The sequence below is a fragment of the Amphiura filiformis genome, chromosome 7 (genome assembly GCF_039555335.1).
Source record: "Amphiura filiformis chromosome 7, Afil_fr2py, whole genome shotgun sequence".
Taxonomy (NCBI): domain Eukaryota; kingdom Metazoa; phylum Echinodermata; class Ophiuroidea; order Amphilepidida; family Amphiuridae; genus Amphiura; species Amphiura filiformis.
In genome coordinates this window covers 61,453,306-61,479,623 of record NC_092634.1, presented here as the reverse complement: position 1 = coordinate 61,479,623, position 26,318 = coordinate 61,453,306, and the positions used below count along the sequence as shown (strand labels likewise).

The 26,318-nt window shown below is 36.9% G+C and overlaps 1 protein-coding gene across 1 annotated transcript; it reads left to right on the top strand.

Moving 5' to 3' along the window:
• The first annotated feature begins 822 nt into the window (after nt 1–822).
• On the top strand, nt 823–26,318 carry LOC140157433 (uncharacterized). Its single transcript, XM_072180632.1, has 13 exons — nt 823–1,032; nt 6,032–6,212; nt 9,111–9,330; nt 10,143–10,326; nt 11,591–11,877; nt 12,529–12,657; nt 15,747–15,863; nt 16,750–16,905; nt 18,183–18,271; nt 20,321–20,477; nt 22,033–22,332; nt 24,221–24,390; nt 26,226–26,318. The coding sequence occupies exons 3-11, from the start codon at nt 9,243–9,245 to the stop codon at nt 22,116–22,118; spliced, it is 1,293 nt and encodes a 430-aa protein (XP_072036733.1). The 5' UTR covers nt 823–1,032; nt 6,032–6,212; nt 9,111–9,242; the 3' UTR covers nt 22,119–22,332; nt 24,221–24,390; nt 26,226–26,318.

Here is a 26,318-nt window from a genome sequence, read left to right as displayed (position 1 = left end):
TTAATAATTATGTTGAATAAAATTGCATGATAAATAATTGTTCATTAATTTATAATACCTCAGTAATTGATAACTTCATATTCATAGCCTTGAAATATTTATATCACATTCACATTATGCATCACGAATATTGGTTTATTCCAATTCCAGTAACAAATCCATCCACTATGGAAGACATGACCTTAAACAGTGAGTGCGAATTTCAAATGGATCCACTCATTCAGGTAAACCCATTTGAAACTCACACTCCTTGTGCATGTGACGGAGATTAAGGTCCAAAAACAGAGCCAAAACAGTTCCACAGAAGCTCAAACATTGAATATCTAGTTCTAAATGTCTTCAAATGTAAAACAGTAACAAAATCAGTGATAAATGAAAGTTAAAATAGTCGCCTTTGGGTGACAGATTGAATTGAAAAATAAGGGGCCTTTGGGCGACAGTAATGGTAATACTGAAAATGGGGTCTTAACATACTTATACATACGCGTCACCTAGAAAGTGGGAGTGCCCCCACCCCCGCATGTTTACTTTATGCCGTAATACGCCCTAAACTTGACCATAACCATAACCCTAAATCCCAACTCTAAGGGTTGCTGGTATTGCGGCCCATTATTGACATAGCAGAAACAAATTTTAATTCAACGCCCTCTGACGGCATATTGATGATACAATCGCAAAGAGACTTTCCAAAAAGGTATTGGTCGGTGTCCAATCACTGATGAAGTCATGGGCATGATCAGTAAACATTACAATTTATGAAATTGATTAGGTGCTGTGTTTCACTTTAACATGACTATTCATTATGCACCAATCTACAAATGTATGGACTCGGTTGAACGTTTTTAGCCCGATTCCATGCGTTCGATATTATTATTTGAAGAATAATTTATGTCGTAACATGAAGTTGGCAGTGTTTAGTTTATTTACCGTTTTAATCAGCGTGATTGTTTTCGTACTATTTCAAAATGCATTTTGATCAACGCCTACATGTTCTTTTACTTGTGACGAGTACATTCACTACTTCATCCCAAGGTAAGATTAAAGGAAAAATAAATTTCCATATTTTGGTTTAAGGATACGCTAGATTTTTCTACTTCACAAATTTGATGCATGTTGCCCCTTTAAAATCTATTTCTGGAATTAAAGGAGTATTTCGTGATCCTATCCTCCGGTGTACCAGAACGTAATCCAAATATCACGAAATTTTTGGTAAACGAATTAATCTGCAAGACATATCTTGTACATAAACATTACGCACCCAGAGGTTTTCAGTGGTATAAAAATTTAAACTCTTTTTTGGAGAAAAATGGGGAATGAAGCTGTAGATCACAAAATGCCCCTATAAATATCGTAGGGGAAAATTACAGTGTATCTTAAAGGTAAAGGTCTAAGGAATCTTATTAGTAATCGTTTTATTCTGATCCAAGGGAAACATTTGTTACTAGTGTTTGAAATGTATTCTACATTCCACCACCGTGTATTTTAATTCACTTTATTTTGGAAAGCTTACTACCGTATTAACGGATTTCGTTAAAATTTTGGATACGCGTTGCTAACACATTAGAGAAATAATGATATGTAGAAAATTCCTATTTTCGAGAAAATCTTAAAACTAATTTCTTAGGGCGACATTTTGAGCTTTTTTTCTCAGGGGCGACATTTTGAGCTTTTTTTCTCAGGGGCGACATTTTGAGCTACATACAGTAAGCCAAATAATTCAGGTACCAGTTATGTTCACCCCTTGTATATCCTAAACAAAGACAGATATGTCATAATTGGAACCAGCATAAATAAACACACAACGATCCAAAAACTCAAGGCAGATGCCAAAAGTTGCCGTTTGCTCCATATGAGGCTCTATTGATTTGCACACAACGACGGTCGCGAACAAGCGAACTAGCGCCGTGCTTCCATTGATTAGCATGTTAAAACTAGCGTCGTGCTTTCATTGATTAGAACAAAAAAAGTGCAACTTTTGATTTCGTTTCTTCATTAGGTTTTAGATCACTGTATCTTTCATTCTCAACCAATTTCAACAAGTAAGGTCTTAAATCAGAGCTAAAGAGTACAGGTATTGGCTGCTTGTTTTTAATCTTACATATTTGTCTTTATTGAGGATATACAAGGGTGAACACAACTGGTACCTTAATTTTTTGGCTTACTGTAAATTAACACGGTACACTTTTCGTGACTGAAGAGTTTTATTAGCTGTTAGCTTAACCGTACACTTTTCTACAATTTTACAATTTCACAGTAAAATTTTGAAACTAAACATCGTATTGTGCATATTTTTGTACGTGAATTCACAAATTAACACTGATCGATGTCAACGTCACAAGGCACTAACAATTCTTGTTGTCCATAACAACGGCCAGATAATGTTACCTGAATAAGTTAACACATTACTAATTAAAATGATAATTTGCTCTTCATTGATTAATTTACCGATTTCTAATAAAAATTAATTGGTGGTCTCCGTTTTCCTCATTAATATTCTATAGATTACTCAAATTTTGCTAAACATACCACTTCAAGGTTAGTTTGAACCCTGGAATTATGGAAACCTTTGGGTCTCATCACTGCCAATTATACGTACAATATAAAAGTACAGGTTAACATTATTTGGAATGAAAACAACTTTAACGAATCTAAATGAGCAGGCACGCAACGATCTATCGCGTATACGCGAAGGCACGCAACGCTGGTTAGATTGTCCATGACCCTGTTCACATTAGGAAATTTTCTTCTTTCGACGAACCTCGAACGAAGATTAAAAATGTTTTTTTCCTAATGTGTACGCACTTTTCTTTCTTCGACGAAGATTAAAATTTTGTAATGTGTACGCTCGCTCCGTTCAATGAAGGAAAGTGATCATGTGACAAGTGACCTTCGCCGGCTTTAATAATAGCCGGGCGTTAATAGCTCGTTCGGTCTTCGTTCAGCGTAATGTGTATGCATGCTTAAAAAAAAAAATTTAAAAAATTTCAAGATATTTTGTATTTTTAATATGAAAATTGATAATTTGTCTTCATGTCATACTCTATTAATGATTTCAAAATGCATTGAATTTGAATGCATTTTGAAATCATTAATAGAGTATGACATGATAACAAAGTATCAATTTTCATATTAAAAATACAAAATATCTTGAATTTAAAAAATTTTTTTTTTTTTTTAGGTCAACCATGAATGATCCTAGCATCTAGGTCTAGGTCCAGGGACACTCCAAAACCGGGAAAAAATAAACTTAAAAAAAAAAAAAAAAAAAAATTGGGGTGGGACTATACTCGGACCAATACGGTAGTTAATCAAGATTAACTTATCTTCGTCGAATGAAGAAATTTTCTAATGTGAACAGGGTCCATGATGCAGTTTTGTCTGCAGTAGAATTTGCAGGACTTAAACCCCTATTAAAAGCTATTAAACCAAGATATAAACTCTCATTGAAAACAGCTCAACTATGTTAAATCAGATCTTCTCTGGTTAAATCCACATGTGCGATATTGCAATGAGCTGGTATTATAGTTTCAGTTGGGTGAACGATTATAGAGCAAACGCAAGGTAACAATACTGAGTGAGCCTTTGTTTCCGAAATGAGACAATAGTCTGCATATTGTTAACCAGCATTCGGCAAATATTGGCCGATTATTTTTCACACAGTGACGTTAACTAGGCAATGCCCTAATTCCTATAACATACACTAAAACACCAAAGTGCGAATATATCCAAACACCTAAATTAGCTAAAAATTTAGGACATGTTACAAAACTATATTTTCTAGAATTTCAGAGAGTACTTTAAATATTGACCGGTTATTTTTCTCACAGTGACTTTAACTAGGCAATGCCCATATACCTATGACATACACTGTTTGTAGAGGTCATGCATCAATGGTGAGAGTACTGTGTATCATGTATAGGGTGTATCAAAATTCAGTATACAGTTTGAAAAATGCCGCTAGATTTAAAGGTATGAGGTCTTTGGTCAAAATTCTCTAGTTGATTACTTAAGCAACTTCTTCTCCTCCTTCAGCTGAAAAATCACTGGCGTGTAACCATTAATAAGGATCTGGTGGCTACTTTTGTGAGCTCAGTACAAAACGCAGTTGCACGAAGTCAATTGAGTGCTTGTTACTGTTGTGCAGCCAAGAGAAACATGCAAGTGTACAGATCATTTGTCCTCATCATGCTCATTGTGCATGTGTGAGTTACATAACACGTGACCTTTGTTAAATCTGGGCAACTATCTCCTTACATATGCTACTTGACAAGGATAATAGCAACATTAAAATGGATATTCCACAGTACACGCCAGAGCAAAGGGTCTTATTTGTTGCAGTGTACCATCGCACCCAGAGTCCAGCAGAAGTGCCTCGGAGATTCCGTCAGCAATACCCAAATGCACGTCCCCCTTCACATGACGCTATTTATAAAAATGTTGTGAAGTATCAGATAACTGGAACGAGTCGTAATCTGAACAGAGAAAATTGCGGTCGCCCCCGAACTGGAAGATCTGCTGATAATATAATAGCAGTCCGTAACACTCTGCAGGCGGGGCAAGCAGGAGGTCAAATTAGCTGCCGTTGAAATAGACTTGGAATACCATCTGCAACCTTTAACAGAATAACTTGTTTATGACTTGCGATTTCATCCCTATCAGAAGATAAAGAGACATCAACTTCAGCAAACAGATCACCAACGTCGCACTGTGTTTTCAGTCCCTCGGCTTCTTGCCCGTCCACTACGTTTCCTGGAAGATTTCATCATTGGCGAGGAAGCAGAGTTTCCATTTAATGTTTTCACAAGTCCTCCCGCAGACCTTGATGAACTTCAGAGACGCATAATTGCATAAGTTGACATTCTCAGGCAGGACAGACCTCTCATTAGACGTGGTGTGAACGCCATGTTGAGAAGAGCCGAAATCTGCATGCAGAAGAATTGTGGGCATGTGGAAAACTAAGAATAAAACTTTCAATAACAGTACACAGTAAAGAAAGTTGTGAGACTTCTTTTGTGATTTGTATTTCGTTTTGATTTTTATTGACTTCGCGCAACTGCTTTTTGTACTCGGTTCACAAAAGTAGCCACCAAATCCTTATTATTGGTCACACGCTAGTGATTTTTCAGCTATAGGAGGACAAGATGTTTTAATCTGGCGGCATTTTTCAAACTGTATACTTAATTTTGATACGCCCTGTATAGGAAAATGAACAGTAACTGCAGTATGCAGACACGGCACGATCGAAAAATCATGAAAAATGCCCTCATGAATATGCGAGAATTCAAAGCATACAATGCACGGGGACTTTGACTGTTGATACATGGTCTGTAGTAGTCGGTGGTTAAAACCATCACAATTCGTTTGTCTGTTACTGTCAGACTTGTTTATTCCAGTAATTTATTAAAGACGTAAATTGCATTTTGATTAAACTGCTGATCGTAAATTATCTCTTTCTTGTGTATTTTCTTTTCTTCTTTTTTTTATGATTTTAAATATTTTTGAACACAATTATTAGATTTTAAAAAAAGCAAAGCGTAAGAAACAGCTCCCAGAAAGCCATGCGCATGAGCTACTCTTTTTGGTAAAAAGCGTGCATGGCTCAGTTGTTTGGATTCTCGCTTCTTGTACATGAGGTGTTGGGTTCGATTCCCGGCGATGAAAACTTTGCTGGGATATTGACCTGAAGAAATAAAGTCGGAATTTAATTGTCAAAATTTGTCCTTCGGAAGGGACATTAAGCCAGCAGTCAAGTGTATGGAGTGTTGCATACCTGTACATGTAGTGTACAGTCAGTTTCAAGAAGAGTACGGTATAACCCCCTGACTGCTCGCATCGCGTCCCGATGTTGAAAATGGACCTATAATATCTCACAATAGGCTTCTTGGCCTATCTGGGGTTTTCAAACCCGAACAAAATTAACGATAAAATAAAATAAAATACGCATGCGCAAATCTTGCTTTATGAGACTGATCCTGTAATAGATCAATATCGTCATTATAACTATATATCATTTACTTCTTCAAAATACCAGCAATTCCGATTCCGTGCAATGATTATTACGCCGGCGCTTGCTATAAAGTGGAAGCCACGGCAGTAAATTGGAACACTGCCAAGGAAAACTGCATAAACGACTGGAATGGACAATTAGTTGCACCCACTCATCCTGAAGAGCAGACCCATATAAATGGCCTGGTTACTACGTATTTACCAAGGTAATAGAAAGATTTCGATTTCCAAACGTAGCATCGAACGTAGGCCTACATACGTGCAATCTATTCAAAATCCCGTTACAGGAGAGTGAATTTGAATAGATTCCACGTACGTTCGATACGTACGTTTGGAAATCGCAATCTCTCTAATAGTTTACGACGCGTCGTCCAAAACTCTTCCATAGGTTTTGTATAATGTTAGGGTTACAATTTGTTTAGACCTACGATGTGAAATGCATATTACACATAATGAGCCCAATCGGCATTGTAACTTCCGGTTTTAGAGAGAAGGTTTGGAACACTTTGACCTCAGACATATCGGCAACGTTGTTGTAATTATTATTCATTCATTTATTGTTGTAATAATGTTAACATTAACCATATTGTAAATAATTAATTCGTGAAATAATCATGTTTTTTGAACAACTTTTATTTCAGTACAACATTTATTATAATATTTTGTACGCACACAAACAAAATCCTGATTGTTCAGAGGGCAAAGTGTCCTACAACTGCAAAAACTGTCCCACAATAAAATTGCAATGCCGATTTGGCTTATTGTACTCAGATTTACGACACATCCGCCGTATAAGTCAGTCCGTTAACTCTCTTCACGCGGGTGCCGACTGCAGACGACATGTTTAAAAAAATTAAAAATTAAAAAAATTCAGAAATGTAAATTTTCATGACCATATTTGGAATCAGCATGAAAAATGCATTAAAATGAGTACAAACACGCCTAGTATTGATCCAGTAGTTCTTAAGATAGCTCTTGATATTTTGAGAAAATATTTCAAAACTTCAACTTTTTCCGTTGAAGCGCATGGCTAGCACGCAGAGCATTTTAATGCTCTGCGTGCTAGCCATGCGCTTCAAGTCATCGTAAGTCTAGAATATGTAAATCCTATGAAAGAGTTACGATGACGGAATAATGGACTTGCAATGCGTCGTATATGAACAGTTTGGTTCCAAAAGGCGCTAACTCCAAAGGCTGCTTTATGTAAAAATTATTTGATGATATTGCTAAGAGTAGCTGTACTCTGGCCAATCGACTAACATTGGTCCACTAGAACCGTTATAACAATTTTTGGTGGTCTTTAAGGGCTGGGGTATGAACGTTTGGACAGTATTTATTGTGGGACATTAGAGCACATCAGACATATCGAATTGCATTCTGAATACGAAGAATGTCATTCTGATATCAAATAATTTTGATTTTTGAAATTCGCAATTTAATACACATTTTATGGCAAATCATTAAAAATTGATATTTTTGATATTTTACAGTACTTGAAGTAAACTTTATAAATCTGATGATTTATACTTAAAGTGTATGTAGGTGGGATGCAAAGCCGACGATCAATTGAAAATTTTGACCTTTCGTATTGAAGATATGGATTTTTTTCCCAAAACACCAAAAAAAATTAGGTCTTTTTGGGAAAAAAATCCATATCTTCAATATGAAAGGTCAAAATTTTCAATTGACCGTCGGTTTTTCCTCCCTGCTACATACACTTTAAGAATATGTCATTAGATTTATATAATTTACTTAGAGGGCTGTTATATATCAAAAATTTGAAAAATATCAAATTTTTATAATTTGTCATAAAATTTGTATTATATTGTGATTTTCAAAAATGAAAATTATTTGATATCAGAAAGACATGCTTCGTATTCAGAATGCAATTTGATAGGTCTGAGATGCTCTCATGTCCCACAAAAAATACTGTCGAAACGCAATAAACGCTCATTTTAGATCCCTTAACCTCCCTCGTGCGAAGAAAAAAAAATAAATATTAAAGATTTTCTTTTTTTTGTTCCAAATGGAGCTAAATCCAAAGGCAGCTATTTTTATCTCTGCATTGCAGAATTTTATGGGACGAAATGATGTTGAAAATAGTTGAAAACAAGCTAATTATAGTTACAAACATATCCATTCAAATCGTCATTTAAACTTGGTGTGAAATTACAAAGTTGATCAAAACTTGTTTAAAAAACACACTATAATATTATCGTCATAAATATTAAGAAAAAAATATATAGTTTGACCTGTCTCCGACATACAGTAAATGAGTAGGCAAAAGGTCAATTGTAACTTTTGGGGTCCATGAACGTCTACAATTGAAAAATTCTCCCAATTTTAATCCAACTGGTCTCAAATCGTTCCTTTCGCAAAATTAAATCAAAATGAAAAAAAATTGAATTAATGTTTTGGATGCTTTGTTACTGCTATTTAAAAGAATTGAACTCATATTTAATAGACGGTCATAGAAGGCAATTTGGGACAAAGGAGGTCACGAGTGGGATAAGTAATTTTCAGGTTGGGAATACATTATATCAGAACGGATCCAACAAAAAGCCACTCCAATTCAATTGTTTTTATATACCCATTATGTCAGCTGCATCTGGTAGCAGTACAGCTTTTCTCTTCATTACTAAAGTGGTACTTTCCAGCCTATCTGGTTTACCCATGGAAAATAAAAGACAGCATCTATTAGCAAATAAAAACAGATAGGGATGCCAGCAATAGACGTTATCCACTTTACTCATGTGTGACTTCTAACAAAAGGTGCTGGTTCCTGTAGTATTCCTCATTCAAACCAATTCAATGTACGACCTCGGAGTACCTGCATGACTTTGGCGGGCTATTTTGAAACAGTTATGGTTGCACATGCAAGTACTTCTTTTGAAAGTCCTAAACAAAGTATAGAAGTCGCTGATAGGATATGCAGCTTATAGAACACGGATACCCTCTATTCTAGGGATCTTCAGTTGCATGTATACACATGCCAGTCGTCCACCAATTCACCACAAAATTGTCGTTCTACTTACATCGTATGGATCTCAGCGAGGGATCGATTATGATTGCTTTAATAATCTTGCTCTTTCTTTACATTTAAGTGGTTCGGTTTGGTTGGGACTTTCCGTGGATCTTACACTAACACAATCAAAACGGCGGATAACAAAGTACAAGCTTACTTTAATTGGTGTTGCTCAGAACCAAATGGCTATCCGGCGGCACAATGTATAGAAATGTATTATGGAACCGGACAATGGAATGATCGTAAATGCGGTAGTACCGACCTTCGTGCCTACATCTGCAAGTATTACCCCAGCAAAGGTACGTACGCGACACGTGGATCCTGCAGTTTTCAAGAGTCATCCTGGGTGGAAAATAATTGGGTCAACCTTTTCGGGCTGTTGCTGCAAGGGGCGGTAAAAATTTACCTTCTCTTTAGCCCCCGGGGTAGGAGTGGCCATGAAACTCATTATTTCTTTAAATGGCGAATTTCTGTTGAATTGTAATTCTAATTGCATTATAACATGTAGAAATAAATAACCAACTCTTTCCCTGTGTGCGCTCTTCCGAACAACCTAACAGTCCAATATCATCATAATACTGAAACTTAATAATGTATGATTTCGGTCAAATTTTAATTTTGTTAATTAGAGTATTGGTAATATTAGTAACAAAGTTCAAGGAGGGTTTCTGATAATTTTAAACCGTAATAATGACATGAATGAGGTGAAATGAAAGAAAACCACTTAGCCGCTTTACTGTGGAGCTCTGGAGGGGTTAATGGCGAAAAAAGTGGGGTGGATTTTCGTGCTTTTACTAACGGTAACAGGTCCATTTTGATGCGATGTCAGTATTCGTCAGCGAAGTGTTACGTGTATTCCGATGATCACTATGCCAACTGGATCACGCTTTTGAGTACTGCACCACAATCGAAATGATCGCAACACAAATTCAATGGCATGTATATACTATCAATGCCATAAGGTGTGTGATCCACCAGGGAATTATCTAACCACCCTAATATAAGTAACATCTGACCTGTCGAAGCATCTAACGTGTTTTTTTTGTTTTGTTTTTTTATTTATTTATTTATTTATTTTTTTGCAATGATGGGCGTTCGCTTCTCCATATAGAGCAATGTCGTGATGTCATGCCTGGTAGCGGTAAGTGCTACATTCCTCAAAATGAGTGGGCAACATGGGATGAGGGGCGGCAGCATTGTGCCGATAGATATGGAGGAGATTTAGCCTACATAGGAAACTATGCTACACAAAAGCATATCGATTCATTAGTAAGTCGTGATTTGGAAGCACTACGGTAAGTAATATGAGACATTATTTTACACTATTGACTTTCTACACTGTCATCTCAAACGATGTTCCTTCCTCCCCTGCAGTTCGTGCTTTATGTGCGTACGTCTTTTATACCCATGCGGCATACTTAAAGGCCCATTCAGTGATTTGCTCATCCAGACGATCGTAAAAGCATCAAAATTCAGATTTTGGTACCTTTGTCATTGTCATAGATGTGCTAACATTGCCTGCAAGTGGTTCAGCCGAAAACCGTGTATTTAAAACAAAATAAGACATTTTACACGAATCTCTAATTTAGATACTGACAGTATCTAATTTAGCTACATGTATTTGTTGAATGGGGCTTCAACTTCGTCAGTACTGCTGTTTTCTTTTATGTGTGTGTGCCAAATTTGTCATTTCAAAAATACTAAATGACAATTTGAATGACTTATCCTTCACTTTTAAGCAATTTATAAATAATTTAATTTTTTTTACTCACTGAATGGGTCTTTAACTACCGCGTACGATTTACAACGGCCTTCTGGATCGAAGATATAGAAATGCACGCGTTGACGTTTGGAACAGAAATTATTTTAGCCCAATTCAATCAGTAATTTTCAACAAAATGAGGTTTCTTTTTTAACCAGACCAAATTAGACTACCAATAATAAATAAATATTACATAAGTGGTAATTTTGTAGTCTACGAGGAAATGTGGAAACTATTGTAAGTGACGTATTTTTGTTCATAACTTAAATGAAGTGTCCAGCAACCACAACATTATGTCTTATATGTTAGAAAATAATTATCAAGCACGAATCACATGGTTTTATTTAAAACAAACTCATATTAACCATAAAACAGCCATCTCTCAACACGCGATACTCAAAATTCCCGCGCCGAAATTGCCTAGAGCAAGGACGTCCGAATAATTAAATGAAGCCTAACGACAAATGAGCACAAATAACCATGACGTCATTGCCTTGGAAAATTTCGGCGCGGGAATTTTGAATATCGCGTGTTGAGAGATTGCTCTTTTTATCCGTTTTTAAGTCTAATAATGAGTTTGAAATAAAACCATGTGATTCGTGCTTGATAATTATTTTTCTAACATATAAGACATAATGTTGTGGTTGCTGGACACTTCCTTTAAGGCTCACTATAGATTTTCTCGTTTACTTCGACTTCAGCTTTCATGGCAGAGTAGTTTTAAATAGATAACCCTCTAGACATTGAAATTTGTGCTTTTGGACCACATTTCACAAAGTCTTATTTTTACACTTAAGGTCATATTCGGGTAAAGTATTTGCTTGGATTGGGATGCTCGTCCCAGACACAGACGTATTGCATAAAGCTGATGGTACTATGGCAGGGGCATATGCCAGATGGATTTCCGGTGAACCTAACGGAGTTTTTGATGAAATACCATCGTCTTTCTTTGAGTACTCGAATGCACCGCCAGCAGAACAACGATACTGCGTGCATATGAAAATAACAGAGGGTGGCCTATGGAACGACCATTACTGCTCAGAGACTAATTCGTATGTTTGTGAATATATTCCACATGTTCCAGGTATGTTTAATGTATTAACACATACCGTAAAACCCCGTCTACAAGCATATAGTGTGCTTCTGATGCAAGCTACATTAATCCAGTCGCCATTATGGAGTTTGAGCAAATAAATTACGGATCCAAGCATATACAAACAAGTATTATTTTAAGACCGATCTATTGTATTGGTATATTAACGCTTGCTTCGAATTAATTAAGCTTTTATAAAAAACACTATATATGCTTGTAGACGGGATTTTACGGTATATCTTAATACATTCTTGATTTGCCGATTAAAGAATTTTCAAACAATTTTAAACTTTCTTAACTCTGCGTTGCTTAACAAAAATTTAAACCTGACCACTGTTTAAAGGATTATAAATCAATAATTGTTTAAAATTTGTACTCAAACGCGCATTATTTATAAGCTTTAAACCGAAACTAGTTAACCCTTAAACAGTAGTACAAGTTCATAGTGCATACGTTTATTGTTCAAAAAAGTTTTTATTCTAAAATACAATTAGGTGTCCCATAAAACATGTAGAAAATGAACCGCATTTTGGGATTTTGTTTAACGTTTCTTATTTAAACAGTGTCATTTTAACCGAGAATTACAGGTATTCAAGGTCTTTTTTCATATTAACACTGAGATACCGCTCTTTTCTTATTCAGATGTTGATGAATGTTCTGTTGGCACTCATAGCTGTGATCATAACTGCCATAACGAACATGGAATAGAGGAGTATTCTTGCTCCTGCAACCCTGGTTACCAACTGGACACGGATGGACACCAATGTCTAGGTACCTCAACTTCAAACACAAATATCTTTATCACGATTGCGATAACCCAAGCAAACTCCTACACAAGCAGCTTGATAGTTTAAATTGATTTAACACGTTTGAAATCCACAATCAAAGAAATTAATGTTAGCACACTCGGGCATATTAAATGTAAATCTCCACCCCTCTCCCCCAGTTCAATGTTGATGAAAGCACTTTTTCCATTGGGCTCTCCAGTCTCCCCAACATTGATTGAAGGGGAATGGGGGAGGGAAGGGGAAAGGAGAAGGTATGTACTTCTCATCAAACATAGTTATACTAATTTCACTTAACTATCAGAGCGGCAATGAAAAGTTCCAACATATTGTGAAGGTGTGCCAACTATTAAATTCGTTGATTGTCTGAGGCGAACGCTAAAATAATATGACATCTAAAATTCGTTTTTGTCTCATAACTCAACAACAGAATATCGTAGGAACTTCATATTGCACACGATATGGGAGTGGACCATGTGCTTTAGAATGATTATAAAATTGTTGAAAATAAAATAAGCTGGCTTATTTAGGAAGTGGTCACTGAAAGCATATCTTATTACGTCATATTTCGTATTATGTCATACATATTTGCATTGTGTTTCCCGTAATTGAATGAATATCGTACTGTACATTTGATAGAGGTGGAAACATATCATCATAACAAAATGTGTAAAATTTGGTTGTAATACGTGCTTTTGTTTTAAAGATATGGACCAAAAACCAATTTATATGCATGATTGAACAGATTCATCAGGATCGGTATAGTAAACTGGTTAACAAAGTTCTTTGTATCTGATCCAGAATGTTCACTTACTTGTGTACGTTTCAACAACACCTGTTGTCTTTATCAACACTTGATGGGTAGTGACTGCTACTGGCAACCGACGCTAGAAGTAGTTCCAGCGTTGATCTTGGAGTTGCCAGTCTGTTTTCCTTCAAGGGATTTTCTTGATCCCTGAGTCAGGAACTCATCAAAAATGTGAGAGAGTTGGTACTGTCCTTCATCTCTGTTCATGGTGGTGCCCCTCCGCTTTCTTATTTCTATAGCCTCCTTTATCCAGCGAGTGTATCTATTTTGCTCTGTGCCGATGACCTCTGTGCCGATGACCTCAGCTTCCTCGCATAAAAGCGAGTAAAACGGTAACCAACAGAGCAGGGAGAAAGGAACCGTTAACAACTACACATAAGTCAGCCATTACTGATCATGTCGTCGACAAGAATCACGTCATAGGATGGGGGGAAGCTGAGGTCATCGGCACAGAGCAAAATAGATACACTCGCTGGATAAAGGAGGCTATAGAAATAAGATAGCGGAGGGCACCACCATGAACAGAGATGAAGGACAGTACCAACTCTCTCACATTTTGATGAGTTCCTGACTCAGGGATCAAGAAAATCCCTTGAAGGAAAACAGACTGGCAACTCCAAGATCAACGCTGGAACTACTTCTAGCGTCGGTTGCCAGTAGCAGTCACTACCCATCAAGTGTTGATAAGACAACAGGTGTTGTTGAAACGTACACAAGTAAGTGAACATTCTGGATCAGATACAAAGAACTTTGTTAACCAATTTATATGCAGTTTAGACCCATCACAAAATGTGTTTAATTTAGCAATGGGGAGGATTTCAGTGACCACTCCCTAAATAAACCAATTCCTTTATTTACAAATCTATTATAATTCAAAGGCCTATAATCCACTCCCAAATTCTGTGAAGTATGAAGCTCATGCGGCATTTCGTTTTTGAGTTATCAGACAAAAACGAAATTTATATGAAATAGTTGACATTCGCCTCGGACAATCAAAGAAATTAATGTTGGCACACTCGGGCATATTAAATGTAAATCGTCACCCCTCTCCCCCAGTTCAATGTTGATGAAAGCACTTTTTCCATTAAGCTTTCCAGTCTCCCCAACATTGATTGAGGGGGAATGGGGGAGTGAAGGGGTAAGGAGAAGGTATGTACTTCTCATCAAACATAGTTAAGTTCCAACATATTGTCAAGGCGTGCCAACTATTAAATTCGTTGATTGCAGCTTCCATTAAATCGTCTTTGTTAAAACATTAAATATACTTTTCCGTGATCGGTTGACAAATCCGTGAAAATTCGTGTTGGTTATAAACATTTCACGGATTTTACCGAACAAGTTAGAGACCAAATTATGTGAACGTAAAATGTCATGAAAATTCGGTCGATTCACAGTACATACAATACGCCTCCAGCAGTTACCAAACTATGCAGTGCATCATGCGAAAAAAAAAGTCGACATCCAAAGCCGGCGTAATTCGAATACAACACAGGAACATTGTGTCATTGTGTGTTTGAATGGCAGTTATAATGCTGTTACACAAGGATGCACGCTAAAACAGCAATTTACAATTATAGTAGATCCATTTTCTATCTACTGATTACACGGAGCTACAGGGAATCCTTCATGGAGCTGTTATAACATTATTATCACACTTGCGTGTGAAAAAAACATTGGACTGGCAAGAGCAACAGCTGGTGGCGCATCATATTGGAATCGCGAGAATTGTCTTTCTTGCTTTGTTCATTATTAAGCTTTTATGTTAAAGGGGCATTTCGTGATCCACAGCCTCATCCCCCCACTTTTCCCAAAAAATGTTGAGATTTTTACACCACTGGAGACCTCTGGCTACATAATGTTTATGTACCAAATATTTCTTGCAGATTAATTCGTTTAGCAAAAATATCGCCAAATTTGAATTTCGTTCTGGTGCACCAGAACGAAATTACAACACATTGTCTATGGAGCAGTGTAATACACATAATCATGCATAACTCGCAAACGCAAAATCGGAATCAACTGAAACTTTGGAAATAAGCTTTTTTCGTGGATATCTACTGAAAATGTCATAAAAAGAGGATGCTAGGATCACGAAATCCTCCTTTAAGTTATTCTTCTTCACCATTTCATGTTGCTGATTGTGTTCTTCATCTATTTTGGTTAATTCTTCTTTTTCTTCGTCGCTTTCGCCTTTCCCCTCCTCCTCCTTCTGCTTCCTCTTTTTCTTCTTTCTCTCTTTATAACTGAATTATTAATGTTAATTCCAGAGGTAATCAGTCACGAATGTGTTATGGATTTTCCAAATAATCGAGTTCTACCACTTGGAGAATTTACTTCATCGAGTTTGACACATGAAACGTGCATCGAACATTGTAACCAAGCAGGTAAGCGTTGTTTGAAGAGACACAATATAAATACAAGCCCAATACCTACGGTTTTGACTTTGGAATTATGAGTCATATATTTAGTGAATAAGGGACCGTTCACAAACACTTGTAAGGGGGGGCCTGATGCAAAAAAGGGGGCCTGAAAATTTTGGACCCTCCTAAGGGGGGGGGGGGCCTGAAAAAAATGACCACAAATTTTCCTGGGAAAATTGAGTTTATATGCTTTTCTATGGGGTTGACCCATAATTTTCAGGTCAAAAAGGGGGCCCTGAAATTGTTGAGGTCTGTAAAGGGGGGCCGAAAATTTTTCACGATGAAATTTTTTGCATCAGGCCCCCCCATTACAAGTGTTTGTGAACGGTCCCTAAAGGTATTGTTTTTAGCCGCTAGAGTGCATCTATCGTCTCATATAATACGGGCGACATCATGGGTTGTTTTACCCCAAAATTAATGATATCGCCCGTATTATATGAGACGATAGATGCACGACAGCGATTAAAAACAATACCTTTATACAAGTATTACAAATTTTAATCAAATTAAATCCTACATTTTACAAGAAATTACCTAGGGCTTAAAATCGATCAGTCCCGTTGTTGCTATGCGCCTCCGATTTGTTCAACGTTGTCGCACTGCATCGTACTGCAAACTATATCGCAATGAAGTTAAATACATTTTAACTTGGAAATGCGACGAGTTGCGTTGAGTTGCGGCAAAAGTAATCGATATGTCGGTATCGCAAAGCAACGCATCGCAAATGCGGTGGTAGTATGAACGACACCCAGATAGTGACTAACGTTCTGAGTGTACAGAGTTGTGTGGGTTGGCATCGTGGACTGGAAATACTCAAATGAATGTGTTCATTTTATCTTTATATTTTTAGATTTGAGGTGCCCACCAGGATGGGAAGCTTTGAATGACTACTGCTACTTTGTATCGGATAATGGCTTGAAATACTCTGATGCAAAGGCACGATGTGAAAGTTTGGATTCTCAACTCACTAGTATTAATAGTGAAAATGAAAACAACTTCCTCACTCGTAAGTTCTTAACCCCATGGGGCATAACCGGTGAAATTATCAACTTCTAATAACCATTTTGATTGGTTACAGAGAGAGCTAAAGAGGGATATATCATGTATTGAGCGAATCAGAGATAGACACCCAGCAAACTCAGGTTTTACAGAAAAAGTTTAAATGTCGGGTTTAAAACGGTATAAAAAACGTTTCTATATAATTCTCATAAAACATTTTTGAAAACGTGATCCAAAAACATTCTAGCAGAAAGTTATTGTAACTGTTGACAAAATAATTTACAAAAATGTTTCCCAAAAATATTTTACACTAACGTTTTAAAAACGTATTAATGATCTTTATATATAGATGATTTGACCTACAATATTGCAAGTATACATTCAGACCACCCTCTGTTGTTTCAAGCCAGGCAACACATGAACGTCTATGGCAGACCAAATAAATCTTTTCAAACCAACTTTTAAAAACTTTTGTGTGATATTATGTATATAGCCTAATGCATTTGTAAACAAGTTTGATAACATATTTAGTATTATTTGCTTTGAAACCAAAGTTAATGACAACAATCAACTTCCATGTAAAGTATAGTGCTTTTGGCCTAGCAGTTTTGATCTCAGACCAACAGAGTGCGTTTTAATCATTATATAATGTAATTAACAAATCAGGTACTATTTGAGAAAGCCAATAGTACCCATTCTGGTTTTTAAGAACTTGTTTCTATTGATTACCTTTGACCTTTTCCTTTCTTTTTATCGAGGTCTTTGTCTTCTTTTTTCTTCATCTGTTCCTCCCTATCATCCTATACCGTCCCTTCTCCTAATCGTTACTTACTTATTTTAAACATCGCAAATTTAATATCAGATCTCTGTTTTATTTTCATTTGAAATAAACCATAAGTTAATAACGTAATGCTATAAAATACAATAGGCATGAATAAGCCCAATCGGCATTGTACCTTCCGGGTTTTAAGAGCAGTTTTGGGACACTTTGACCTCTGACATATCGGGGTAATTGCTATAATTATTACTAATTAATTTATTATTGTCTTAATCTTATTATTAAAAATATTTAAATCATTAATTTATAAAATAATTATGTTTTTGGGGTTTCTTTTCATTCTTGTCAAACATTTTAGATTATATTTTGTACGCACAAAAACAGATATTTGTGAATTTTCCCAATAGGTCAGAGGGCAAAGTGTCCCAAAACTGCAAAAACTGTCCCACAATGCATTGCAAACTTCCAATGCCAATTTGGCTTACATTTTTGCCATGTTGTTACAGAGAAAGCAGTGGATGCGGGTAGTGCCTTGTGGATTGGCTTGGATGACCTTGAAGTCGAAGGGACATTTAAATGGTTGGACGGATCGATGGTGAGACAAGTGAAATATTAATAGTTTAATAAATGCGTATCACTTGTTGGGAGTGAAATTGTACAAAATAATACACGCGTACTAAGATGTTGATCTAATGCACGAGCCCCGCATGGGGAGTGCATATGAATATGAAGTAGTATAGCATCACAGTAGTATTGCGCCGAGCCCACGACCAGATAGTATAAAAGTATGAGCAGGGTCGGATTTACCATAGGGCCAGATGGGCCCGGGCCCAGGGCCCCCAAAATTGCCCGGTGCAGTGTGCATCTTCCAAAATTTTGCGCGCTTCGCGCGCACTTGCCTATGATAATAAAATTTAGCTTCAAATCGGGCTAAAATTGAAAAATTTTCCCGCGCTTCGCGCCCAAATGTCCTAGTAAAATCTAAAAACTTGGCCACTTGAGTGCACATGCCTTTGGGGCTTCCAAATTTTGGCCTGGCCCAGGGCCCCCAAAGAGGTAAATCCGGCCCTGAGTATGAGAGCCGACACAACGATCGCTAAACTGAGCACATTGTACATTTTAAGAGCTGGATCGTATGTAAGAGATGGACAGTGAGCTGGTCCGGTTCAGCTGGACCTTATGGTGGTAATGAGCCATACATACTGTAAAAAAAGCAGACGATATTAACCCCATGAGAACTACTTGCCGATTGGCTAAAAAGAAGTTTTCATTATCAATTGGCCCAATCAGCAACATTGTTAGAATAATTTCACCACGCAAAAAAAATTGGGGTGAATTATTTGCAAAGCTCCGTTCTGATTGGTGAGTAAAGTGAAGATATCATGTAGTTGACCAATCAGAGGCAATGTTAGATCGGCAGGTAGTGCTCAGGGGGTTAAAATAAACCGTATTTTCTCATGTTTATTTGATGATCTAAGTACGTATCTCTTTCGTAGATTGTTACCTTTTAGAAACAATGTGTTGTAGGAATACATAGCCTAATTACACATTTCTAACAATGTCATCACTGATTATCGCTAATAGTTCCAACCTCGGCCACGAGCGGCCATTTTGTGACTCGAGAATGGTTCATAATTCAGAACCGCTCCAATATTGGGCTCTGTGGTCTCTTCTCATTACACAGCAAGTAGTATAGACCTGATCAGTGAACGATTTACCGAGCGGCCATTTTGTGACTCGACGTCCAAATCGGTATAGGCAGTTTGGTATAGAGTACCGTGTGCCACCTTCCAGCTGCTACTCGAATTGTCATTGTTTTGTAACTTGTTGCTACTGCTGTTGGTGGTGGTGTTATCTCCAATTCAATTCAAGAACCATTAAAGCCATATTATAACATTTTCAAACAAAATAGATTAGCATTTCTTTGCCATAAAATGTTAGCTTTTACTGTCAGATATATCCCTTTTATTTTTGAGCCGAACAACTACGGCAAAGCAAAGAAAATTGGAATTTACTACCAGCGCACATGTCGCCAATACGTACCACTCCTTCGGTCATGTTGTGGTACGACCCTTTGTTGTGTATATCACCGTCCGGCACGCCGTGTACGTACTGTGTGTTATGAACATCGTGTATGCGTTCGACTAATAATTCCATCGTAATAATAAAGTTTTATTCAAAATCTCGGATTTCGACAAAACTACAGCACCTAGAGTCTTGATTTTTGCAGGGTATATTGGTTTAATAAAGTACAATTTAATCGTGTAAAAAAGGGAATTTTAAAAATTCAGTGAGGGCGTCTTCCTCAGCAAATGTTATAATATGGCTTTAATAGTCAAATATATGTTTTTAGTATTTGGCAGAATTTGGGCGTTAGCACTTTAAAAAAATCAGACTATTTTGCTCGTTATGTAGTAATTATCTGATATGGAATACTGTGGATTTCGTGAGATATATTATTAGCCTAGTTAAAAATTACTTGAATAACAGAAAATGCGTTCTCTCTTATAAATCGTGTTAATCTGAACTGAACAAAGATATTTGTGGTGTTCCTCAAGGATCTCCAATCGGCCCATCACTTTTTATATTCTTCGTAAATAGTATTATTAATACATCGAAATCATTACTTCTGCAATACCTGTAGTTCCTCCCATCAAGTTGGCATTCAAGTTGGGTCTGGAGCGGGAATAATAATCCTGATAATTCTGGCAACGGGGATTGTACTGAGATTCATGACCATGGAGCGTGGAATGATAAGCATTGCAGTAATTCTCAACGGTTCGTATGCAAGATGCGAAAAGGTAAGAATAATAATATGGCGAGCGTAAAAGAATTTTCCCATTCTTAATATTGTTAAGTGGTCACATTTAAAGCCACAATCTATTCCTACGAAATTTTTAATTAAATTTGTCAATTGTTCAAACTTGGACTTTTTTGGGGGGAGGGATACTCTTGTAATCTCTACATATATTCCAACATACATGTAATTGGAATCAGTCAAATTTGCTGTGTTTGTATAACAACAGAGTTAGTGTTTTTGAAATCCCCATACAGCTCTATATAGTTAAGCTAGTAAGGGGGTTCTCTTTCACAGTCCTCATTATTTTTATTTAGAAATGAAAGGCAAACCTTCATGACAGTTGTTATTAATTTTGTTACAAGCCGTAAGTCCAAAATCACTTTTTATATTAAAAAAAACCACCCCAATATTTTAATAGACCATTCCGTGTCATATTCACTTTACATTATCGGGGATTCCCTTAAAAGGGCATTTCGTGATCCACAGCCTCATCCCCACTTTTCTCAAAAAAAGTTGAGATTTTTATATCACTGGAATACTCTGGCTACATAATGTTTATGTACAAAATATTTCTTGCAGATTAATTCGTTTAGCAAAGATATCGCGAAATTTGAATTTCGTTCTGGTGCACCAGAACGAAATTACAACGTATTGTCTATGGAGCAGTGTAATACACATAAATCATGCATAACTCGCAAACGCAAAATCGGAATCAACTGAAATTTTGGGAATATGCTTTTTCGTGGATATGTACTGAAAAATGTCATAAAAAGAGGATGCTAGGATCACGAAATACTCCTTTAATGGTGCAATACACTGAACATTCTAGAGAACATGTGATTCCTAACATTCCAAAAATAGATATGATTCAATTTGTTTTTGATCAACGTGAAAATATCATTACCCACCAACTCTTGCAAAGAGGGTTTCACATCTCTCATGGAAGTAACTCTAAATTGAAAACAAAAATAAATAATCAAATTAAATTACTCAGGGCACATTACAATATTATTATAATCATTTTGTCATTTTGGACTGAAATCGTACATTTTGGCTTTAACATCAACCATTTACAGCAACCATGTCAAAATATAGACAGGTATCGGTATATTATCCGATATATTACCGGAATAGTATTGTAATAGTTCCTTTGGGTATAAAACATATCCAAGAACGGAGTTTTATTTAGATAGCAAATATCGGATACATTCTTGTTATATTATCGAATACTATCCAGATAATTTAGTAGTAGTACTAAAGCGTGGGCTTCCAGAGAACATCATTGGGGAAAATACCGGGAGAATCTAAAAGCATCCGTATGACTGGAATGTCCCATTTTGACCTGTGCATCAAAATACGATAGTCAAAACAAGATATTAGATACTACTACATTGCGATTAAATTGAATTGCCGAAATATTTCCAACATAAAAGTACATAATTTGTCCATTAGCGCAATTGGATTTAAAATTCAACTGATCATTCTAGGATTCGAACCTGTGAGTGACCTTTGGTTTACTTGTCTAGACCTAATATTCTTTTTTTGTTGTTACTTAGAAAAACATCGCTACGTTGGCTGCTATATAGACACAGAAGATCCCGTTTTTCCTACCGACGTCAGTTTGAGGACCATTCAACAATGACTCTTTCCAAATGCTTCGACCATTGTCGTACTCTTGGTAAACGCTACGCGGCACTTCAAGCTGGCTACTATTGTACATGTGGGGACGATGGGGTCCAATATCACATGTACGGAAAAAGCCTCCTGTGACACTCAATGTAACTCTCCATGTACCGCGGGTATTCCGCAGCAGATATGTGGAGGACCGCTTCGAAATTCTGTCTATGATCTCTGGGGTAGGTGTATATACACAATAATGTTTAGGAGAGTCATGATAATCATAATGAAACATCCAAACGTTGTAGCACAGCTAATCTTAGTTACCAATAAGTTTGGACAGTCGAAGTGGTGATGTTTGGGTTATACTTTATTAGGCAATTGTGACTGCAAGACATGTCCCAATAAAGGCCTCGATTTTGATTAAAGCCATATTATAACATTTGCTGAGGAAGACGCCCTCACTGAATTTTTAAAATTCCTTTTTTACACGATTAATTAAATTGTACTTTATTAAACCAATGTACCCTGCAAAAATCAAGACTCTAGGTGCTGTAGTTTTGTCAAAATCCGAGATTTTGAATAAAACGCCGGATTCGGCGCTTTATTATTACGATGGAATTATTAGTCGAACGCATATACGATGTTCATAACACACAGTACGTACACGGCGTGCGGGACAGTGATATACACAACAAAGGGTCGTACCACAACATGACAGACGGAGCGGTACGTATTGGTGACATGTGCGCTGGTAGTAAATTCCAATTTTCTTTGCTTTGCCGTAGTTGTTCGGCTCAAAAATAAAAGGGATATATCTGACAGTAAAAGCTATCATTTTATGGCAAATAAAATGCTAATCTATTTTGTTTGAAAATGTTATAATATGGCTTTAATTATACAGATTAACTACTAAAGTATACAGAATAGCAAACACTGTGTTGCATTCACAATATTAATGGGTATAGATATAGCTATCCTATAGACATTTGACCATGTCATACATATGACACCTGACCTCTAGGGCAGATGAAGTCTTCTTCTTTGGCCAAGCCAACTCTTCCATAGTCCTAAACTTTTCCAACTTTATGTTATCATCAGCTAGCGTCAAAATAAAAAAAAAAAACCCATCAATGTGTCAATTGAAGTCTTTTATAGTTTGATTCACTAAATAACAAGTTTTTTTAAATCTTATTTTGTTCCGCTTTTTTTTTTTTACAAAATCAGGCAGATCCGAGTCCACTTTAGCGACCTGGCAACCACATTTGGGATTAACCCTCGTCCTAGGGGGGGTATATCAGCCGGTATATTAACTCTTACACCTAAATGGCTTTACCCTATGGTTCTACGAAGGGTGCACCTTCCAACTCGGGTTTTTCAGCAGGCATAAAAAACACGCATGTTAACTCCCAAACGACAGTAGCTAATCATAAATCCATCTTTTTTTAATTTCAATTTTATAGTGATAACATTTTTTAACCTAGCACTTTACGCGGGGGCAAAGTCGACCTTGAACGCTTATCAGGGGCGTTGGTGAGACCCACCGTAGAGGTTTCCACGGTTAAATTCATGATTTTCAGTTTGCTCTTGTAAAGTTATTTCAAAAGATATCGACTTTTTATTTGGTAGTTTACTATCACCCCACCCACCCCCGTTTCGTAGTTTGTGCTACAAAATGTGGTTCAGTGGGACTTTTGCAGTGGCATACATTTCTTTTTGACAATGGAAGGGGGGGGGACGGGATGGGGTTGGAAAAAAATCTTGAAATTTAGTGAATGTGCAAATTATGAGGTTCATTTGGTCAGAAACCCATATTCAGGCGTCAACATTTGGGGATGATTGTATGGATCACCCCCCCCCGGCAAAATATTGGGGAATCCCCCCCCCCCCCATCCCCCGGAATCTACGCCAATGGACTTTTGCGCTAGTGATAATCCTGGAGTTAAAGCCGACAGTCAACAATCGGGGTTTGGGGTTTGGTTCGGGGTTACAAAATGCGTTCAGTAGGACGCTGGTTCAGTGGATCATCAATTCAATAGGCCATGTAGAAGGACTTCCAAAATCCATTAAAAAACCTTTTTATGCATAGATTGTAACCGAGGGTCTCTTTATGATTCGATTCCAAAGGAATGCACTATGCAGGGTACAATACGGAAATGAATGTTTTTGTGGAGCCATGGATACTGAATATGCAAGACATGGCACGGCCCCTGAATCTGAATGCAATATGGCTTGTACCGGTGATCCCACACAGGTCTGTGGAGGTTCGGCGCGCATGAATGTATTTGAGTTAAGACGTAAGTATGGTATTATCGTTATCAGTTTGCCTGCATACCGAAAACCGATTCGTCTGTTTGCTAAAACCATGTTACACATGAATTAGAGCAAAAAAATCAGCACTTATCCATCACGCTGAATAAATGTGACCATCGACAACAAACCCGTTTCTTCTTCTGCTTCTTCTGCTTATGCTTCGTAATTGGCACCGCCTCCGTAGAATATCACGCCAATGGAGGATCAGGGTCAGTTAGTTATGCTGCAGATGCGTTTTCAATCTTGCTTTGAACTGTGTTGTTGAAGTAGCTCCAATGACATTGCCGTAGTTGCAATTTCCAATTTTAAGACTTTGAATAATAGTAACAATGTTAAAAAGCTTTAAAATGATGTGTCACATGTGATAATTGCTGGTAAGTAGTCACTCAAATAATCAATAACCCACTTGACATTCCTTTGTTTCCTATTTGGATTTTTTTGAGTTTCTTAGGCTATATCTATGAATATACCTTGGCAACTTTACCGCAATAGTTCTTCGTTCAAATTCCTTGGGAAATCCGCTGCCGGCTAAATAACCTATTATTCAAATTTATGAACCATTTACCCGGCAGCAGATTTTCCATTTTTCCAGGGAATTAGCGAAAATGGCCGTTGATAAAACAGAGAATCCGTAGATTTAGATATATTAGCCCGTAGTATAAAAAGAAAACAGAATTTGTGAATTTCCCGTATTATTTTCTCCGCTATTTTCCATTACAGGCTCTGTAAAACTACATTCATTTTCAACAGTGTATATAGCAATATAGCTCAGATTTACAAAGCATTGAACATGTTTATCCCACAAAACTATCACCAAATTACCTCTTAAATAGTGTTTCAGGTGACCGCCTGGCTGAAATAGGTAGTAGCCCCTACCACAAACAACTGTTTAATAGACAGTCAATAAGCAGTGCACGGGCAGTCAAAAACAAATGTATGCCTGATCCAACCGTCGTCAAGAAGTTGATGGAAAATTAGGCAGTTCATTGAAAGCTTGTTTCTTGGCATTCAAAGAAACACAGGCAGTCACATAATAATAATAATAATAATAATAATAATAATAATAATAATAATAATAATAATAATAATAATAATAATAATAATAATAATAATAATAATAATAATAATAATAAAACGGCATTGAATCACGCTTTCTGAATACTTAGATCCCTCAAAGCTCGCCACGGGTCGATATGCTGCCAAGCCCCTAAGGGCAGCACATACATTGCACCAAAAATTGATAGATTTGAAGGTCTATTTAAAATCTAGGCAGTCAATATATGATGCTCTGATACTTTTGAATTTTTCATTATCAAAATGAAGCTCTAAATGAAGCCAGACCTAATAAGCAGTCGGAAGCTCATTTGCATACAACAATCTGTCAGGACAATCTGTCCTGAGGATGGTGGATTTTGTGGTCTCTTTTAACACAAATCATACATTCTTAATGACAATTGTACATTACAAATAACTAGTTAAATTTAAGGCTTTCAGGTTTTGAGCTTCATTTGAGGTAATCGACTGCCTAAATTAGAGATTCAAATAGGCAGTCGACTGCTTGAGATAAGCAGTCCAAATTTGACTGCCTAATTTAAAACTTATTTGAAGGTCTAGCTACTGCCTAGCAATTGCCTATGCACAAAAGCTTGTCACTTCGCAACTGCTTGAGGTGAATGTCTGTATAGATTGCTTAACAGACTGCTTAATTACTGCAGTACAGCTATAGGCTTTGGCCTTTTACGTGACATCCGTCACACCAGTCAGTTTTATCTTAAAACATAAAATATTATCACCTTGATAATTTCTTTTTGTTGTTTAGCTGTGTGTAGCCCTTCGTGTGTCAACGGCAGAGTATGCAAGAATGCGCCAGATGTATGCAACTGTCTAATAGGATGGCAAGGAGCCACCTGTG